At 44.6% G+C, this 21,045-nt stretch overlaps 1 protein-coding gene across 1 annotated transcript; it reads left to right on the forward strand.

Annotated features, from left to right (window-relative positions):
* The first annotated feature begins 564 nt into the window (after nucleotides 1-564).
* On the forward strand, nucleotides 565-20,329 carry CALHM4 (calcium homeostasis modulator family member 4). Its single transcript, XM_040426843.1, has 2 exons — nucleotides 565-1,176; nucleotides 19,735-20,329. The coding sequence occupies exons 1-2, from the start codon at nucleotides 616-618 to the stop codon at nucleotides 20,158-20,160; spliced, it is 987 nt and encodes a 328-aa protein (XP_040282777.1). The 5' UTR covers nucleotides 565-615; the 3' UTR covers nucleotides 20,161-20,329.
* The last annotated feature ends 716 nt before the right edge of the window (nucleotides 20,330-21,045 follow it).

Raw genomic sequence — 21,045 nt, forward strand, 5'->3', positions numbered from 1 at the left:
GTGGCCCCATGAGCATTGGAAATTTCCCTGTAGATTCTATGGCCAATCCGAAACTGACGGGACCACTGTTCTCGGGATCGGTAGGGTTCCCCGCCAATCACTTAGTTATCCCCTTATCCTTTTAATGTATGTGCCAGGAGCTTTTCTGCCACAGACGATAAACACGCAGCGTCAATAGACCCTATCATTTCAGCTGTAATATGCTGGGAATTACATTCGTAAAATAGTATCCATGGGATATACCATAGCAACCAATCAGAATTTTGCTTTCACTTTCTAAACTGCTGTGAAGGCTGTTCTGTGTCACTATGGTAACAAGGCTACTTTTCCTCAAAGTAGGACTTCATGCACAGTTCTCATTTCTCTCCTGGTAGATTTTAGTGCACAGGACTGGGACACCTTCAGTGGGCAGCGGAAGGGGTGTAGTCAGTAAACTGCAGGGGGTGTAGAGGATTGGGTAGGGTGGTGTTTTCAGTAGTATACAATTACACACAATAGGTACAGGAATTGGGGCTGGTTTGGGAGGCAGGACGTGTGTGGGGCACACCCAGAGAAGCCAGAAAGATCACATAACTCTGGCACAGCCGGCAGAGGAGTGCACAGGACGCTGCAGACATGTCTTTAACCTCCCTTATAGCATTCCTCAAAAACAAAGAATCCATCATCTTCAATGCTATAGTGGCCCTGCTGACAGTGGGAGGGCAGCAGCTCTTCTCCTTCTTCGCCTTCAGCTGCCCATGCAGCCCCACAGACAATCTGAGGTATGGACTGGCATTCCTGGGAGTACCAGCCTTGATCCTGCTCATTGTGGGCTTCGTGTTCAATGACAATACATGGAGGCTATTCACAGGCTCCACCTATGACTTCAGCATCCAGGAGAGAAGCAGGCAGAGCCTCCTCTTGAAGTATAAGCTCATCTGCTTTGTGCTGGGCAGTATCACTGGCAGAGCTCTGGTAGCTCCAGTCACTTGGCTGGCAGTCACCCTGCTAAATGGCTCCTACTATTCCTGTGCTGCCAGCGAGTTTGCCAATGTGGATCACTATGATATCCTTAAGAACATGAGTCCTGACGCCAGAAAGTTCACCCTGGCACAGTTCCCCTGTGCCCAGCTGGTTCCAAGCAATCTCTCCAGGGTCAGAGAAGAAGTGTTACTGGAGCTGAAGTACCAATCACAGGTATAAGTGCATGCCAGGCTTTGGTGCCAACCTTTATTGCTTTTAGTCACTCACAATGCGGGGCAGTAAACGATCTTAAGGTTACATCACATAACAGAAGTTACAAGTTGGGACATTTCCATAAAGGAAGACAGTTTGAGTGCAACTACACATGTAGCAGAGCTGGATTTACCACTTCACCGATAGTGCATAGTAATTGGGCAATTGCCATGACAGTAATTCTGTAAATACACATACAAATAATAAATGATAACATTTTAGGTGATCCACATTGCTCATGGAGGTGTAAAAATCACTGCCGCCCCTGGCAGTATGAGTGACTGTATTTGGCACGTGGCTCAGCATGTGGTTCTTGTGACACCGGTTGGGGGTGATGCCCCCTAGCCTGACGCATACTGAAAACCCACCAGTCTTATATACATAGGGGGAGATTTATCATAAGGGCCATTTTTGAAGTCAGTATTGCTGTAATTTGCGTCGTTTGATAAATCTGGTAAATCTTTAACACTAATATTTTGTCTACGAGATGTTTCTCCAGTTTTTTTGCCACCCGTTTACTGGAGTGAGATTCCAAAGTTTTTTTTTTTGCAATTTCTTAAAAAGTCATGTTTTATAAATCTGGCATACACTTAGGCCACATGCACACAATGTATTTTTCAGCCCGCGTCCGATTCGCATTTTTTGTGGTTCACAAGCAGACCCATTAATTTCTATGGGGGCCGCAAAAATATGGACAGCACACGGGATGTCATCTGTTTGCTGTTAAAAGCTGCGCAGCCGTATTTCCATCCCACAAAAAAAAAAGAACGTGTCCTATTCTCGTCAGTTTTGTGGACAAGAATAGGCATTTTTACAACAGGACAGGTTCTGGGCGCACAGGGCGGTATTCATGTTTTGCAGATCAGTGGTTTTAAGACTGCGAAACAGAAAAGGTCCTGTGCCTGAGGCCTTAGTCACCTAGCTAACCGCATTCACATTCCTAATCACTTTTTCAAAAGTGACGAGAGTGACATAAAAATGGTGTACGCCAAAATTTTAGATTTTTTTTATGACAGAAAAACGGATTCAGGGCTTCATAAATTCCCTTCTTTGTTTTCTGTAAACGAGCCTTCAAGGGCCACTGAGCTTTCAAAAAACGTAACATAGCGACATATCAAAGGTTTTGATCGGTGGGGGTCTGAGTGCTGAGACCCCCAGTGATCACTAGAACGAGGACAGAAAAGAGCTCACATAGTGTTCTATGTCTATTCTGACTCCTGCAGTGAGGAGAGTGCTATGTAAGTACTTCTCTCTCCTCGCTCTCGTGATCGTCAGGGGACTCAGATCAAACCCCCGATATGACATATCAAAGGTTTTGATCGGTGGGGGTCTGAGTGCTAAGACCCCCAGTGATCAGTAGAACGAGGACAGAATAGAGCTCACATAGTGTTCTATGTCTATTCTGACTCCTGCGGTGAGGAGAGTGCTATGTAAGTACTTCTCTCTCCTCGTTCTAGTGATCGTCAGGGGACTCAGATCAAACCCCCGATATGACATATCAAAGGTTTTGTGAAAGCTCTGTGACACTTTAAAGGAGTATCCTATCTAAGTCATGGATATGCAATAAATGTTTAATAGATCCAGGTCCCATCTCTAGGACCCACACCACCTATGTGCAGACGGAGGGTACCGCTTGGCGAGATTGTCACTGACTGCTGCGTCCAGGCAGAGAGCGAATGCAAAGGTGGCTGTGCATGTGCACCGCTCTCCATTCACTTCTGTGAGAGTCATGGAAATAGGTGACCTGTGACTCCCATAGAAGTTAATATACACGCTCATGTACAGCGGCTTCTCAAGGGTTAGTTACCCCTGTTTTAACGATAAGAGCCGCAGGTATTGCACATTTATGACATATCCATGTATGTTAGAAATGTCTACTTTGGTGATAGCCCTTTAAAGGGGGTTGTCTCACTTCAGCAAATGGAATTTATCATGTAGAGAAAGTTAAGACAAGGCGCTTACTAATGTATTGTGATTGTCCATATTGCTTCCTTTGCTGGCTTGATTCAGTTTTCCATCACATTATACACTGCTTGTTTCCATGGTAACGACCACCCTGTGCTCATCAGTGGGGTCGTACTTGCACACTATAGCCCAGTGATAGCTAACCTTGGCACTCCAGCTGTGGTGAAACTACGACTCCCAGCATGCTCCATTTATTTCTATAGAGTTCTGAGCGCAACCAAGCAAGGGGGGCATCTTGGGAGTTGTAGTTTTACCACAGCTGGAGTGCCAAGGTTAGCCATCACTGCTATAGCCCTAGCCTATCTGTTCTCCCACGGTTCCGGACATCAGAGAGGACAGCGCTTTTTCCTATAGTGTGCAAGCACGACCATCACTGATGGATTGCAGGGTGGTCGTAACCATGGAAATGAGAAGTGTATAATGTGATGGAATAATGAATCCAGACAGCAGAGGAGGCAATATGGACAATGACGATACATTAGTAAGTGGCTTGTATTTACTTTCTCTCCATGATAAATGCCAGTGCTGAAGTGGAACAACCCCTTTAAAGCAAACTGACAGCAGGAAGATAAGATAATTTTTTCCTGGACCATATGTGTAAAAAGGAAAAAATTGCATTTATCTAATATTGCCATCTTTAATGTTGGGGAGTGATAAGCTATCTTCCACTGTAAAATGCAGTGGTTGCAAGTACTGGTGGCATGCTAGCTGTCAGGGGCGTAACTACCATAGCGGCAGACCATGCGACTGCTATGGGGCCCAGGGCAAGAGGGGGCCCAGTTGGGATCATCTCTTCTACTGGAGGTGAAAATTTGGTCAGGACTCTACCCTCTAAAGGAACAACTTTTAGCAAATGAGGCAGTGGAGAAAATGGCCCAGGGGTCACTGAAAGGAGTTTAGGAGGAACCCCTTCTGTCCTGTGTGGGGGGCCTGGTTAGATCCTTGCTATGGGGCCCTTACTTCTCTATGTAGGCCACTGCTAGCTGTATTATACACCGGTCAGTTGGGGGCTGCCTAGAGAATTCATTAAGAACTGCCAAAATTAAGAAATCCAGCGGAAAATTCCCTTTTTTTTAGAATATGCAGTATGTGGTAGGTATAAAGCCTCATTCACACGTCAGTGTTTCACAGACGTGTGCTGTACGTGTTCTCCACGGAAAGCACACGTCCCCATTCATTTTAATGTGTGTATTCAGACATCAGTGTTTTAGCACGGTCCGTGGGTCAGTGTTTTTAGCACGGATGTATGCTCTATTTTGTCCGTGTTCACGGATCCATCATGGCCCTTATAGTCTACTGGTCCGTGAAAACCACGAATGCAACATGGATGCCACCCATGTTGCATCCGTTTTTCACAGATCATTAAGAAGAGATGCTTTGAAAATTATTTTTCAGCTATGCAGGATCAGTGAAACACGGATGCAACACGGACAGCAAAAAACGGACACACTGACCCAACATGGATCCTTCAAGGACAGCTTCAAGGATTCATCACTGACCACCTACTCACGGATTTGAGCACGGACACAGACGTGTGAATGAGGCTTAAGGGCTCATGCACACGACCACATGTATTTTGCGGTCCGCAAAAACGGATCTGCAAAAAATACGGATGAAGTCCGTGTGCATTCCGTATTTTGTGCAACGGAACAGCTGGCCTTTAATAGAACAGTACTATCCTTGTCCGTAATGCGTAATGTATTTTTTTGCGGAAAGGAAATACGGACATATGGAAACAGAATGCACATGGAGTAACTTCCGTTTTTTTCGTGGATCCATTGAAGTGAATAGTTCTGCATACGGTATGCAAAAAAAACGGAAAGGACACGGAAAGAAAATACATTCCTGTGCATGAGCCCTAACACATATTGGTTGTGCCAAGATAGAAACTGATAAACTGAACATGTGGCACATGTATGAGGGCACACAATAGTAGTAGTATGTGCTGTATGCTTGTAAACTGTGTGCCAATATATACTGCCCCTTTTCAGTATATTCCCCACTGACCTGCAAGTTCATGAAGCACTATACAATTCATGGAGGTCCTTCTTGTGGTTGATGGGGTCCCAGTGTTCAGGCTTGACTTCTCCACAGGCGAATGAGCGTTTGTTCGGTCCATAATTGCCCATTTGTTAGCCAATATAAAGTTTTATGTGAGCCCAAAAAATGCTCGCTGGTTGGCAGGGGGCAGGGGATGTGCTGCCTACATAATGTAAAGTGTATGGGTGGTGAACGTTCATAGTGTTCTATTGACCTGTAGTTGACTTGTTTTATCATTGATCGGCACTCATTGTGTCCCCGCATTTCAAAGGACTCTTAGGGCTGTAGCCGTTTTTGAGGATCACAAATTTGCGGATCCGCAAAACACGGAGACTGACTGCGTGTGTTCCGCATTTTGCGGAACGTCTGGGCCATAATAGAACGGGCCTATCCTTCTCTGTAATGCGAACAAGAACAGGACATGTTTTATATTTTTGTGGATGCCACAGAACAGACATACGGATGCAGACTGAACACGGAGTGAGGTTCACATTTCTTGTGGCCCCATTGAAGTGACTGGGACCGCGTCCGACCCGCAATAAATGCGGATCGGATGCTGACAAAAAAAATGTTTCTGTGTATGAGCACTTAGGCTCCATTCACACGTGTGTGGTCTGTTGCGGACCCGCAAATTGCGGATCCGCAACACACCAGCCCGGCACCCCTATAGAAATGCCTAATCTTGTCCGCAGCTGCGGACAAGAATAGGACATGTTCTATCTTTTGCGGAGCTGCGGACCCGAAGATCGGGGCCGCGCTCCGCAAATGCGGATAGCACACTGTGTGCTGTCCGCATCCATTCCGTCCCCATAGAGAATGAATGGGACCCATTTGCGGACCTGTGAATGGTGCCTTAGAGGTAAGTCATTAATATTTATCAATATTAATTTATTTCTGGGATTTTATAACTGGCACATTAACAGCATTTCAGAGCACACATTCCTGCATGTCATTGCCTCACATAACTTATGCTATTTTCACACCTAAACTCCGGAATATTTCCAGATTATCAGGTCCGGAGATTTATCAGAGTTGGCCTTTCACACATGTAGCTATCACCCCTGAGCAGTGATGGCCAGTTCGCATTGTTCGCCCGCGAACTCATGCGGGCTGCCATCTTGACTCACAAGTCCGGCGAGGCACAGGTAAGCCCTTACCTGTGCCTGCGACGGGAGACGGTCTGAAACAAATGCGGTCACCGGGAGCAGGCAGTTCCGAGAACAGCCCGATGAAGGCCCCCGGCGACTGTTCTCGGAACTGCCTGCTCCCGGTGACCGCATTTGATTTCAGACCGGCTCGCGCACAGGCACAGGTAAGGGCTTACCTGTGCCTTGCCGGACTTGTGAGAAAAGATGGCAGCCCGCATGCAAACTGGCCATCACTGCTCCTGAGATGTTCCATGTCAGGTGTGTTCTCACTACAGAGGAAATGTGACAGGTGCCTAGACAAGGGGCGCGAACTTTGGCCACTGTGATTTTCTGGAACATTTACTGCTGTTTTCACACATGCGCTAATTCTATTTTCACACTCGCGCTTTGGCTTTCCGTTTCTGAGATCCGTTCAGAGCTCTCACAAGCGGTCCAAAACAGATCAGTTTGCATCCTAATGCATTCTGAATAGAAAAGGATCCGCTCAGAATGCATCAGTTTACCTCCGTTCCGTCTCCATTCAGCTTTGGAGGCGGACACCAAAACGTTGCTTGCAGCGTTTTGGTGTCCGTCTGACGAAACTGAGCCAAACGGATCCGTCCTGACACACAATGTAAGTCAATAGGGACAGATCCGTTTTCTCTGACACAATCAGGCACAATAGAAAACGGATCCGTCCTCCATTGACTTTCAATGGTTTTCAAGACGAATCCGTCTTGGCTATGTTAAAGATAATACAAACAGATCCGTTCTGAACGGATGCAGACGGTTGTACTATCTGAACGGATCCGCGAGTGTGCCAAGGCTCTTACAGGTTAGCTACATGGAGATGGAATAAATCAGGCATACTATGTTCCTTCTGGAAGAGAGCTAACGTTTAAGTATGCATCATGACTTTAAAGTGGTTCTCTGGGAATTAAATATTGCTTTATTATAAATATATTCCCAAATACCTTTCATTAGTTATAATGGCTCATTTTGTCTAGGGAGCAATCATTAGGAGAAATAAAATGGCCGCCGCCCTATCAGTACACACCAAACCTGTCCTAATCACACAGCAGGACTTCACCACAATGAGCCATAGTGCTGCCTCATCCTCCTCTCTGCTCTGCTTGTCAGGAATCATGATCCTGAATACAGGTGAATCTCTGTGGGAATGGAGATGATGAGGAGACGTGAGAGGAGGGTGAGGTGTGGCTAATGAGCAGCAGCACTTGTTTACAGTCTCCATTACCACAGCAACACATTACCACAGTCTGTCCTGTCCGTCCTCTCTGTACTTCGTGTCTCCTCATGAACTAAATTCCCCAGAGATTCAGCTAAGGCTACTTTCACACTAGCGTTTTGCTGGATCCGGCAGGATGATTATTACTGATAATACGACCGTCTGTATCCATTATGAACAGATCCGGTTGTATTATCTTTAACATAGCCAAGACGGGTCCGTCATGAACTCCATTGAAAGTCAATAGGGGGCGGATCAGTTTTTTATTGTGTCAGAAACTGATCCGTTCCCATTGACTTGCATTGTGGGTCATGACGGATCCGTTTTGTTCCGCATCCCACGGTGGATAGAAAACTGCAGCATGCTGTGGTTTGCTCTCCGGTATGAGAACTGAATGCATTTTGGAGCATTCTGTTCAGTTACGTTTTGTCCCCATTGACAATGAATGGGGACAAAACAGAAGCATTTTTTTCCGGTATTGAGACCCTATGACGGATCTCAATACCGGAAAACATTAACGCTAGTGTGAAAGTAGCCTAAAGTTATCATCTGTATTTAGGATCATAAACCCTGATAAGTAGAGAGGAGGAGGAGGCAGCTATTTACTTCAGTGTTGTAAAGTAACTTGACCTGATGTGTGATTAGGACAGGTTTTTGTGTGAACTAATGGGACAGCGACCATTTTGTTTCCCCTAATAATTGCTCTCCAGACAAAATGAGCCATTATAAATAATGAAAGGTATTTGAGAATATATTTATAATAAAGTAATATTTAAGTATTTTCATTTTCTTAATTCCCGGAGAACCCCTTTAATAGAGTACGATTCAGACACATTTGTACACAACACACTACCATTTAATCACCAGAGATAATGAATCACTGTTGTTACTGCAGCCAGAAGCCAGTAAAACATGTATGTATGAACCCAACCCAGGCCTGGGATCTCAGACAAGTAGTAACTCATACAGAGAACATAAAACTTCAGATTCAGGCCTCATGCACACAACAGTATTTTTTCACCGTCCGCAAAACGGGGTTCCGTTATCCGTTTTTGTTTCCGTGTTTCTTCCTTGATTTTTGGAGGATCACCAGACATGAAAAGTGAAAAAAAAATCTAAGTCAAGTTTGCCTTGAAAATGATAGGAAAAAAACGGACACGGATCACGGACACGGATGACAATATTGTGTGCCTCCGTGTTTTTTCACGGACCCATTGACTTGAATGGGTCCGCGAACCGTTGTCCGTGAAAAAAATAGGACAGGTCATATTTTTTTGACAGACTGGAAACACGAATCACGGACGCGGATGACAAACGGTGCATTTTCCAAGTTTTCAACGGACCCATTGAAAGTCAATGGGTCCGCAGAAAATCACGGAAAACAGAACAACGGACACGGAACACAACAACGGTCGTGTGCATGAGGCCTCAGGGTGATATTGCATAGAGTCTACTCTGTATGTCTGGTGGAGACATACAGCTGTGTAACAATAGGACCTCACTTATGGACATCCCTAACAGGAAGCAGGGTATTATGATAGGTGATGTTTTAAAGGGGTTTTATGAGATTTTATTACTGATGACCTATCCTCTGGATAGATCATCAGTATGTGGGGGTCTGACACCCGGGACCCCTGCCGTTTTGCAACAGCTGGAGGGCCGCAGGTTGAGCATCCCTGGCCTAGGCAATACCAAGCACAACCGCTATACAATGTACGGCTCGGTGAGCAGAGAGAAAGCAGCGCTGCTCACAGGAGCGCCGGTGCCTTCTCTAAACAGCTGATCAAAGGATAAGTCATCAGTTGTCAAAGCTCAGAAAACCCCTTTTATATGTATGATACTATTTTCCCATATTCTACAAACCATTTTCCCTAGTTTTTTTCCTTCTCCTGTCCTCTCAAGTATTATAAGGGTGTTATTCCATGAATAGTCATAAAACATGCAGATGTTTAAAATGCATTTAAATGATTGATTTAAAGACTATGGGAACTTTCGTGCCCAAAAAAATGAATAGGATTTGGGGGGTTGTTCTCTCTCTCCTTGGGGAGAGCACCTTAATCAGCGTGAGGAATTCTGGGAAGAAAGGGATGCAAATAAGCTCTTAGCAAGCTCTGCATCCAATGCCACCAGATGTATAGCTAGTCAGTGTTCAACCTTTTAACCACCTCAGCCCCCATGGCTTAAACACCCTGAAAGACCAGGCCACTTTTTACACTTCTGACCTACACTACTTTCACCATTTATTGCTCGGTCATGCAACTTACCACCCAAATGAATTTTACCTCCTTTTCTTCTCACTAATAGAGCTTTCATTTGGTGGTATTTCATTGCTGCTGACATTTTTACTTTTTTTGTTATTAATCAAAATTTAACGATTTTTTTGCAAAAAAATGACATTTTTCACTTTCAGTTGTAAAATTTTGCAAAAAAAAACGAGATCCATATATAAATTTTGCTCTAAATTTATTGTTCTACATGTCTTTGATAAAAAAAAAATGTTTGGGTAAAAAAAAAAATGGTTTGGGTAAAAGTTATAGCGTTTACAAACTATGGTACAAAAATGTGAATTTCCGCTTTTTGAAGCAGCTCTGACTTTCTGAGCACCTGTCATGTTTCCTGAGGTTCTACAATGCCCAGACAGTAGAAACACCCCACAAATGACCCCATTTCGGAAAGTAGACACCCTAAGGTATTCGCTGATGGGCATAGTGAGTTCATAGAACTTTTTATTTTTTGTTACAAGTTAGCGGAAAATGATGATTTTTTTTTATTTTATTTTTTTTCTTACAAAGTCTCATATTCCACTAACTTGTGACAAAAAATAAAAATTTCCATGAACTCACTATGCCCATCAGCGAATACCTTGGGATGTCTTCTTTCCAAAATGGGGTCACTTGTGGGGTAGTTATACTGCCCTGGCATTCTAGGGGCCCAAATGTGTGGTAAGGAGTTTGAAATCAAATTCTGTAAAAAATGGCTGGTGAAATCCGAAAGGTGCTCTTTGGAATATGGGCCCCTTTGCCCACCTAGGCTGCAAAAAAGTGTCACACATGTGGTATCTCCGTATTCAGGAGAAGTTGGGGAATGTGTTTTGGGGTGTCATTTTACATATACCCATGCTGGGTGAGAGAAATATCTTGGCAAAAGACAACTTTGTATAAAAAAATGGTAAAAGTTGTCTTTTGCCAAGATATTTCTCTCACCCAGCATGGGTATATGTAAAATGACACCCCAAAACACATTCCCCAACTTCTCCTGAATACGGAGATACCAGATGTGTGACACTTTTTTGCAGCCTAGGTGGGCAAAGGGGCCCATATTCCAAAGAGCACCTTTCGGATTTCACTGGTCATTTTTTACAGAATTTGATTTCAAACTCCTTACCACACATTTGGGCCCCTAGAATGCCAGGGCAGTATAACTACCCCACAAGTGACCCCATTTTGGAAAGAAGACACCCCAAGGTATTCGCTGATGGGCATAGTGAGTTCATGGAAGTTTTTATTTTTTGTCACAAGTTAGTGGAATATGAGACTTTGTAAGAAAAAGAAAAAAAATAATCATCATTTTCCACTAACTTGTGACAAAAAATAAAAACTTCCATGAACTCACTATGCCCATCAGCGAATACCTTGGGATGTCTTCTTTCCAAAATGGGGTCACTTGTGGGGTAGTTATACTGCCCTGGCATTCTAGGGGCCCAAATGTGTGGTAAGGAGTTTGAAATCAAATTCTGTAAAAAATGGCCAGTGAAATCCGAAAGGTGCTCTTTGGAATATGGGCCCCTTTGCCCACCTAGGCTGCAAAAAAGTGTCACACATGTGGTATCTCCGTATTCAGGAGAAGTTGGGGAATGTGTTTTGGGGTGTCATTTTACATATACCCATGCTGGGTGAGAGAAATATCTTGGCAAAAGACAACTTTGTATAAAAAAATGGTAAAAGTTGTCTTTTGCCAAGATATTTCTCTCACCCAGCATGGGTATATGTAAAATGACACCCCAAAACACATTCCCCAACTTCTCCTGAATACGGAGATACCAGATGTGTGACACTTTTTTGCAGCCTAGGTGGGCAAAGGGACCCATATTCCAAAGAGCACCTTTCGGATTTCACTGGTCATTTTTTACAGAATTTGATTTCAAACTCCTTACCACACATTTGGGCCCCTAGAATGCCAGGGCAGTATAACTACCCCACAAGTGACCCCATTTTGGAAAGAAGACACCCCAAGGTATTCGCTGATGGGCATAGTGAGTTCATGGAAGTTTTTATTTTTTGTCACAAGTTAGTGGAATATGAGACTTTGTAAGAAAAAAAAAATAAAAATCATAATTTTCCACTAACTTGTGACAAAAAATAAAAACTTCCATGAACTCACTATGCCCATCAGCGAATACCTTGGGATGTCTTCTTTCCAAAATGGGGTCACTTGTGGGGTAGTTATACTGCCCTGGCACTCTAGGGGCCCAAATGTGTGGTAAGGAGTTTGAAATCAAATTCTGTAAAAAATGGCCAGTGAAATCCGAAAGGTGCTCTTTGGAATATGGGCCCCTTTGCCCACTTAGGCTGCAAAAAAGTGTCACACATGTGGTATCTCCGTATTCAGGAGAAGTTGGGGAATGTGTTTTGGGGTGTCATTTTACATATACCCATGCTGGGTGAGAGAAATATCTTGGCAAAAGACAACTTTGTATAAAAAAATGGTAAAAGTTGTCTTTTGCCAAGATATTTCTCTCACCCAGCATGGGTATATGTAAAATGACACCCCAAAACACATTCCCCAACTTCTCCTGAATACGGAGATACCAGATGTGTGACACTTTTTTGCAGCCTAGGTGGGCAAAGGGGCCCATATTCCAAAGAGCACCTTTCGGATTTCACTGGTCATTTTTTACAGAATTTGATTTCAAACTCCTTACCACACATTTGGGCCCCTAGAATGCCAGGGCAGTATAACTACCCCACAAGTGACCCCATTTTGGAAAGAAGACATCCCGAGGTATTCGCTGATGGGCATAGTGAGTTAATGGAAGTTTTTATTTTTTGTCACAAGTTAGTGGAATATGGGACTTTGTAAGAAAAAAAAAAAATCATCATTTTCCACTAACTTGTGACAAAAAATAAAAAATTCTAGGAACTCGCCATGCCCCTCACGAAATACCTTGGGGTGTCTTCTTTCCAAAATGGGGTCACTTGTGGGGTAGTTATACTGCCCTGGCATTTTCCAGGGGCCCTAATGTGTGGTAAGTAGGTAAATGACCTGTGAAATCCTAAAGGTGCTCTTTGGAATATGGGCCCCTTTGCCCACCTAGGCTGCAAAAAAGTGTCACACATGTGGTATCGCCGTATTCAGGAGAAGTTGGGAATGTGTTTTGGGGTGTCATTTTACATATACCCATGCTGGGTGAGAGAAATATCTTGGCAAAAGACAACTTTTCCCATTTTTTTATACAAAGTTGGCATTTGACCAAGATATTTCTCTCACCCAGCATGGGTATATGTAAAATGACACCCCAAAACACATTCCCCAACTTCTCCTGAGTACGGCGATACCAGATGTGTGACACTTTTTTGCAGCCTAGATGCGCAAAGGTGCCCAAATTCCTTTTAGGAGGGCATTTTTAGACATTTGGATACCAGACTTCTTCTCACGCTTTGGGGCCCCTAGAATGCCAGAGCAGTATAAATACCCCACATGTGACCCCATTTTGGAAAGAAGACACCCCAAGGTATTCAATGAGGGGCATGGCGAGTTCATAGAAATTTTTTTTTTTTGGCACAAGTTAGCGGAAATTGATATTTTTTATTTTTTTCTCACAAAGTCTCCCTTTCCGCTAACTTGGGACAAAAATTTCAATCTTTCATGGACTCAATATGCCCCTCACGGAATACCTGGGGGTGTCTTCTTTCCGAAATGGGGTCACATGTGGGGTATTTATACTGCCCTGGCATTCTAGGGGCCCTAAAGCGTGAGAAGAAGTCTGGAATATAAATGTCTAAAAAATTTTACGCATTTGGATTCCGTGAGGGGTATGGTGAGTTCATGTGAGATTTAATTTTTTGACACAAGTTAGTGGAATATGAGACTTTGTAAGAAAAAAAAAAATAATTCCGCTAACTTGGGCCAAAAAAATGTCTGAATGGACCCTTACAGAGGGTGATCAATGACAGGGGGGTGATCAATGACAGGGGGGGTGATCAATGACAGGGGTGGTGATCAATGACAGGGGGGTGATCAGAGAGTCTATATGGGGTGATCACCCCCCTGTCATTGATCACCCCCCTGTAAGGCTCCATTCAGATGTCCGTATGTGTTTTGCGGATCCGATCCATGTATCCGTGGATCCGTAAAAATCATACGGACATCTGAATGCAGCATGACAGGGGGGGGTGATCAATGACAGGGGGGGGGGTGATCAATGACAGGGGGGTGATCAGGGAGTCTATATGGGGTGATCACCCCCCCGGAAGGCTCCAGGGAGACGCCTGTTTGTGTTTTGTGGATCCGATCCATCTATCAGTGGATCCGTAAAAATCATGCGGACATCTGAATGGAGCTTTACAGGGGGTTGATCAATGACAGGGGGGTAATCAATGACAGGGGGTGATCAGGGAGTCTATATGGGGTGATAACCACAGTCATTGATCACGCCCCTGTAAGGCTTCATTCAGACGTCCGTATGCGTTTTGCGGATCCGATCAATCTATCAGTGGATCCGTAAAAATCATGCGGACATCTGAATGGAGCTTTACAGGGGGTTGATCAATGACAGGGGGGTAATCAATGACAGGGGGTGATCAGGGAGTCTATATGGGGTGATAACCACAGTCATTGATCACGCCCCTGTAAGGCTTCATTCAGACGTCCGTAAGCGTTTTGCGGATCCGATCCATCTATCAGTGGATCCGTAAAAATTATGCGGACATCTGAATGGAGCTTTACAGGGGGTTGATCAATGACAGGGGGGTGATCAGGGAGTCTATATGGGGTGATAACCACAGTCATTGATCACGCCCCTGTAAGGCTTCATTCAGACGTCCGTATGCGTTTTGCGGATCCGATCCATCTATCAGTGGATCCGTAAAAATCATGCGGACATCTGAATGGAGCTTTACAGGGGGTTGATCAATGACAGGGGGGTGATCAGGGAGTCTATATGGGGTGATCACCACAGTCATTGATCATGCCCCTGTAAGGCTTCATTCAGACGTCCGTATGCGTTTTGCGGATCCGATCCATCTATCAGTGGATCCGTAAAAATCATGTGGACATCTGAATGGAGCTTTACAGGGGGTTGATCAATGACAGGGGGGTAATCAATGACAGGGGGGTGATCAGGGAGTCTATATGGGGTGATCAGGGGTGATCAAGGGTGAATAAGGGGTTAATAAGTGACAGGGGGGGGGTGTAGTGTAGTGGTGCTTGGTGCAACATATTACTGAGCTACCTGTGTCCTTTGGTGGTCGATCCAAACAAAGGGGACCACCAGAGGACCAGGTAGCAGGTATATTAGACGCTGTTATCAAAACAGCGTCTAATATACCTATTAGGGGTTAAAAAAAACACATCTCCAGCCTGCCAGCGACTGATCGCCGCTGGCAGGCTGGAGATCAACTCTCTTACCTTCCGTTCCTGTGAGCGCGCGCACCTGTGTGCGCGCGTTCACAGGAAATCTCGCGTCTCGCGAGATGACGCGTATATGCGTGACTGTGCGCAGCGCTGCCACCTCCGGAACGCGATCCTGCGTTAGGCGGTCCGGAGGTGGTTAAATAGGCCTTGAAACATGAGGGTCAATCACCCCGAAACAGTTGTCTGCAGATGAGGTGCTGGCTTATTTATTATCCGAGTTATGTCTCAAGGCCTATTTATAGGGGCGAACACTGACTTAGAGGATAGCTGCCTTACATCTGGTGACATTAGAGGCAGAGCTTGTTAAGAGCTCATTTACATCCCTTTCTTCCCAAAAAATCTATAAAAACGTATTTTACTAAAATGCAGCAGAAAATAAAATTGCACTTATTGTTCTCTTTTGATGCACTCAGCAATGCTGATACATTCTGGCTCTGTGGGCGTCTCCTCAGCACTGATCACATGGTCTCTTCTCCCCATGAACAAGCACAGCAGCTCTCCCTCCCCCGACCCTTCACATCCTCAGTCACTCTGTCTCTCTTTGAACAATGAGATGTGTTTTCTGCCGCAAAATACGATTTTGACATTATCAATATCCGCCATGTAAACATAGCCTGCAGCATCTCTCTTTTCTGATATGCAATAGGTATAAAGCATATTTCTTGATTTACAGCTATAATACTTGCTGCTCACACACTGACCTATAAATGCTGCTGAGGACTGGGCAGCATTAACCCTTTCTACCCCTGAGGTTTTTTTGACTTTGCGTTTTCGTTTTTTCGCTCCCCGCATTCCCAGAGCCCTAACTTTTTTATTTTTCCATTCCCATATGAGGGCTTATTTTTCTGCGGGACAAGTTGTACTTTACAACGTCACCATTTAATATTGCATAGAATTTAGTCGGAAGTGGTAAAAAAAATTCCAAAAGTGGTGGAATGGGGGAAGAAAATGCAATTTTGCCATAGCTTTACAGTTTTTTTTTTTTTACGGCGTTCATTATGCGGTAAAACTGACTTGTGATCTTCATTCAGTACAAATCCGGCGATACCACAAATGTATATTTTTCCTTGCATTTTGATGAAGAAATCCTTTTTTTTTAAACTGTGTGCGGAGCTGTATGAGGGCTCATTGTTTGCAGGGTGATCTGTACTTTTCATTGATACATTGGGGCGTGTACGACTTTTTGATTACTTTTTATTAAAAAAAATTTGTGGAGGAGAAGCGACCGAAAAATAGCAAATCGGCCATTTTGACCCTTTTTTCGTTTTCGCCTTTTTCCGTATGGATTTAACACTTATATTTTGATAGCACAGGCGTTTACGCACGCGGCAATACCCATGATGTGTATTTTTTTAAATATTTTTTTTTTATTTTTCATTGTATTTTTGGGGAAAGGAGGTGATTTCAACTTTTATATTTTTTTATTTGTAAAAACTTCATTTTTTTACACTTCATTCAATTGCTATTATCATAGACTCCAATTCACTTGCATTGGAGTCTATGATGATTTTACTACTTTCCTATGGAGCCCTATTACAGGCAAGGGCTCCTTAGGAAAGACTGTGCAGCAGCTTCCTGGGCAGGGGCTGCTGCACACAAGCTCCGGCTCCTCAGATCGCCACACGGGGGAGCCCGAGCATAACTAGAGGCGTGTCCTTTCGGTTTCTAGCGCGCTCAGATGCCGTGGTCAGGTTTGACAGCATCTGAGGGGTTAAATGTCCGTAATCGGCATAACCGCCGGTCGCGGACATTAGCCACAGGTTTCTGCTGTAAGGAACAGAAGGCACCCGGTTGCTATGGCGCCTGCTCCGCTCAGGAGCGGGTGCCATCTTTAAAGACCCAACATGTGACGTACAGTACTATTACATAACATGTCGGGAAAGGGTTAAGAGCACCTCCGCAAAGTAGAGAGGAGTGGAGCGCTGGCTACACACGCATGGGCAGCTGTGGGGGAAAGTGAAAGCTGTGCATGCATAGTATCCCACTTAGGAGTGCACAGTGCTGCTTCATAGACAAGAGACTCATCTGCGCAAGCGCAGGGTTCAGATCTCCTTGTCTCTGTTCCTGAAGCGCTGTGTTCTGAGCAAGTGAACTGCCTTTCATCATGTTGAGACTCGTCGATCCTATTCTTGCACAGCCGAGGCTCTTCTCTTTGAAGCAGCGCTGGGCTCTACTAGTTACCTACATTGTGTGCATATATCAAAGTAGGTAATAAGAAGAGCCCAGCGCTGCTTCATACAGCAGAGACTTGGCTGAGAAAGATTAGGATCCCTGTGTCTCAGGGTTCAGCTACATGGCAATCTTGGTTGGGTGACAGCTGTAGCGCCCAAGGATTACAGTGCAGCAGTGCTAGCCTAGAAATGAATGTGGAGGTCACTCCACGATTTTCACGTTTACTGCAACTTCAGAATTGCAAAAAAAATATCCAATGACCCCATTTTTCATTTCTATGCTAGCACTGCTACACTGCGATCTTTTGCCGCGATAGTTGTCGTGCGACCAAGATCTCTTTGTAGCCGAACCCACAGTTACATGATGAAGCACTGTGTTAGGAGATGACAGCACATTGTGAGACTTGGTGATCCTTACATTACGCTTGCGCAGTCAAGTCCCAGTTACATCATAAAGCCCAGTATTTAGTATGGATGCCTCCTCCCATGTGGTGACAGCAGGAGTTTACAGGCAACCCATCAGATGACGGATTTTTCTATAAAAATAGAGCAGACTGCTGTGCATAGGAAGCACATGCAGACTGTAGAAGAAAAACAAACAAAAAAATGTTTAAAGGGAATCTGTCACCTATTTTGAGCATATAATACTGTTAACATAGCAATGTGCAATAAACTACCTTCATTCCTGCATGTGTCCTCTTGCTTTTATTCAACTTTTCATTCAGATCAAAAAGCGATTTTTTTTCTGATATGCTAATTAAGTCTCAAGGTGCCCAGAGGGGCGTTATTACTCTCCTCTAGTGCCCAGTAACGCCCCCCTGCAGTGCCCAGCCCGCCTTTCTTCCAAGCCCAGCACGCCTCCTAAGAAATAAATGTACTCCTACATCCTTGCCGAACGGCGCCGCCCTCTCCACTACGTCATTTCATTTATTCACCCCACCATCCTTGCGTCCTCCTTTCTTGGCCTCCGAAATCTCGCGCAGGCGCAGTATCGCTGACTATGATACTCCTGCTCCTGAGGGCAACAGCCTCAATAGTGTCACTGGGCCCAGTGACGTAATCAAAGCGCTGTTGCCTCAGGAGCCGGAGTATCATACAGGCGCAGGCAGTCAGCGATACTGCAGCTGCGCGAGATTTCTAGATCACCTTTTATCTTCTATGTATAAAAAATGAATAAATCAAATGTATATTTTCTCAATATCTTAAAGGGCATCTGTTAGCAGGATCAACCCTATTAAACCAGGCAGACTGAGGTGACCTTACTGTTTTTAATGTACACTTATAATGTTTTTATGTACACTTATAGACAAAATAATGCGTCTTGCCATAAGAGGGAGCGTCAAAGTGCTTCCCCTGTTCCCCTTTTGGATAGAGTACCTTTTGGTGAAAAATTGTTGGCTGCCAGACATGCGTCTACAACTCACATTTTGCCCAGTTGACAGACTTTTAGAGGGGGCCCATCACTGAACTGAGAGAAGCAGGATGGTGGCTTCGACAAATTGCCTGCCTTCTAGGACCTTCTGACCTAGCTGTTAGAAGGTGTGTGCGGCAGTGTTTACATGAGGGCATGCACCCTCGACGAACAGGCTCCAGGGCGGCTCAGACAGACCACCAGAGAGGATCCTTAACACGTTCAGCCCCCACAGTTTTGTTGCTCACATCCAGACACAGGTGGAACCTTCATTACACACCCCTATCTCTGTTCCAGGTGCTTAGCACAAGGAAATTCGGCGTCATGGCCCCCATTACTTACAGTGCAATTGGAAAGTCTTCAGAACCTTTCCCCTTTTTTACATTATACGGTATGTTGTTGAGCTTGTGCTAAAATAAAAATGGGCTGCTTGATTTCAACATGCTCAGTCCTTTTTGTTCTCCAGGGAGATTAGCTGGTGTTTTACAGCATCTTATTCCCCTCTCCCTACTGAGAACACACGCATGCTCGGATGAGTGTGCATGTGTATGGAGTGTAGTGACCAATAGCTGTTGGTAAATGAGCATTGCGCTGACATCTATCTAAAGTGTATGGCCAATTTTGAGGGGTGACTTTGTACATATTAGCAACTTTCCAGAAATGTCGGGGAAGCCCCTGGAAAAAAAGGAGAGGCCTCCTCAGTGTCAAAAAGAGCGGTGAGAGGGTGGAGCGGCAGCACGGGAAGGGAGCGCAGCCAAGCAAAATGGAGCATGGCTGTGTGCCGAACGCTCGTTCATCCTGGAGTCCAAGTTTTAGAGTTGGCAAGTGTGACTTTATCTCATTTATTGTGCATTTTATTATGTCATTTTTCCTAGCTGGTTAAATATGAATGAGCTTTTTACTTGTTTTTACTGTGATTTCTTACAGCTCAGCGGATGGCTCTTGATAGCATTTGTGGCAGTCATTTTCTTCCTCACCCTGTGTGTCGCTAGGTGTTGTTCTCCTCTTACTTACCTTCACCTGAGGTACTGGACCAGCTACGTCAACAATGAACAGAATCTGTTTGATCAAGCCGCAGATCAGCACTCAAAGGTTTTCGCCATGCAAAACATCAAGAGGTTTTTTGGGTTCTCGCCTGGGAGTAAAAACATTGCTGAAATTCGCATCCCTTCACGTATGGACTGGAAGACCATCTCTGGGCTTGACCTGTTAAAGGTCATCAATCAGGACTACTGTCATTACAGTCTTCTACATGCATGGGCAGATGAGGAGGAGCCAATGGATGGAAAGGTTATTTCTATTGATGTAGGACAAGTTCCTGTGACTGCAACTCCCCAAGCTTTATCTTCATAAAAGTCTTATCGCTTACTATATTTGTCAAATGGTGGCTCAGTGAGTCAAAATGGTATAGGTTCCTGGATACTTGCATGGATGGGGGCACGGTTTTAGGTAAATCATCTTCCGCAAAAAAAAGACTGTGGACAGAAATGATTGGCTTCAAACAATAAAAATTGTTCTTAAAGGAGTTGTCCTATTATTAGACTACATGACAATTTCTTTCTCGCACAGCTAGCACCAGCCCTGTACCTCACATGGATCCAGAGATCCCCCATTCATTGTTCCAATTGCTGTGCTAGATTTATATTAACCCCTTAGGCCTGTTTCAAACGGGCGAGATTTCCGCGCGGGTGCAATGCGTGAGGTGAACACATTGCACCCGCACTGAATCCGGACCCATTCATTTCTTTGGGGCTGTGCACATGAGCCGTGATCTTCACGCATCACTTGTGCGTTGCGTGAAAATCGGAGCATGCTCTACTTTGTGCGTTTTTCACGCAACGCAGGCCCCATAGAAGTGAATGGGGCTGCGTGAAAATCGCAAGCAAGTCTGGATGCGGTGCGATTTTCACACACGGTTACTAGGAGACGATCGGGATGGAGACCCGTTCATTATTATTTTCCCTTATAACATGGTTATAAGGGAATATAATAGCATTCTTAATACAGAATGCTTAGTAAAATAGGGCTGGAGGGGTTAAAAAATAAAAATAAAAATTTAACTCACCTTAATCCACTTGTTCGCGCAGCCCGGCTTCTCTTCTGTCTTCATCTTTGCTGTGCAGTAGGAAAAGGACTTTTGATGACATCACTGCGCGTATCACATGGTCCATCACATGATCCATCACCACGGTGATGGATCATGTGACGGACCATGTGATGAGCGCAGTGACGTCACCA

The sequence above is a fragment of the Bufo bufo genome, chromosome 4, assembly GCF_905171765.1.
Source record: "Bufo bufo chromosome 4, aBufBuf1.1, whole genome shotgun sequence".
Lineage (NCBI taxonomy): Eukaryota > Metazoa > Chordata > Amphibia > Anura > Bufonidae > Bufo > Bufo bufo.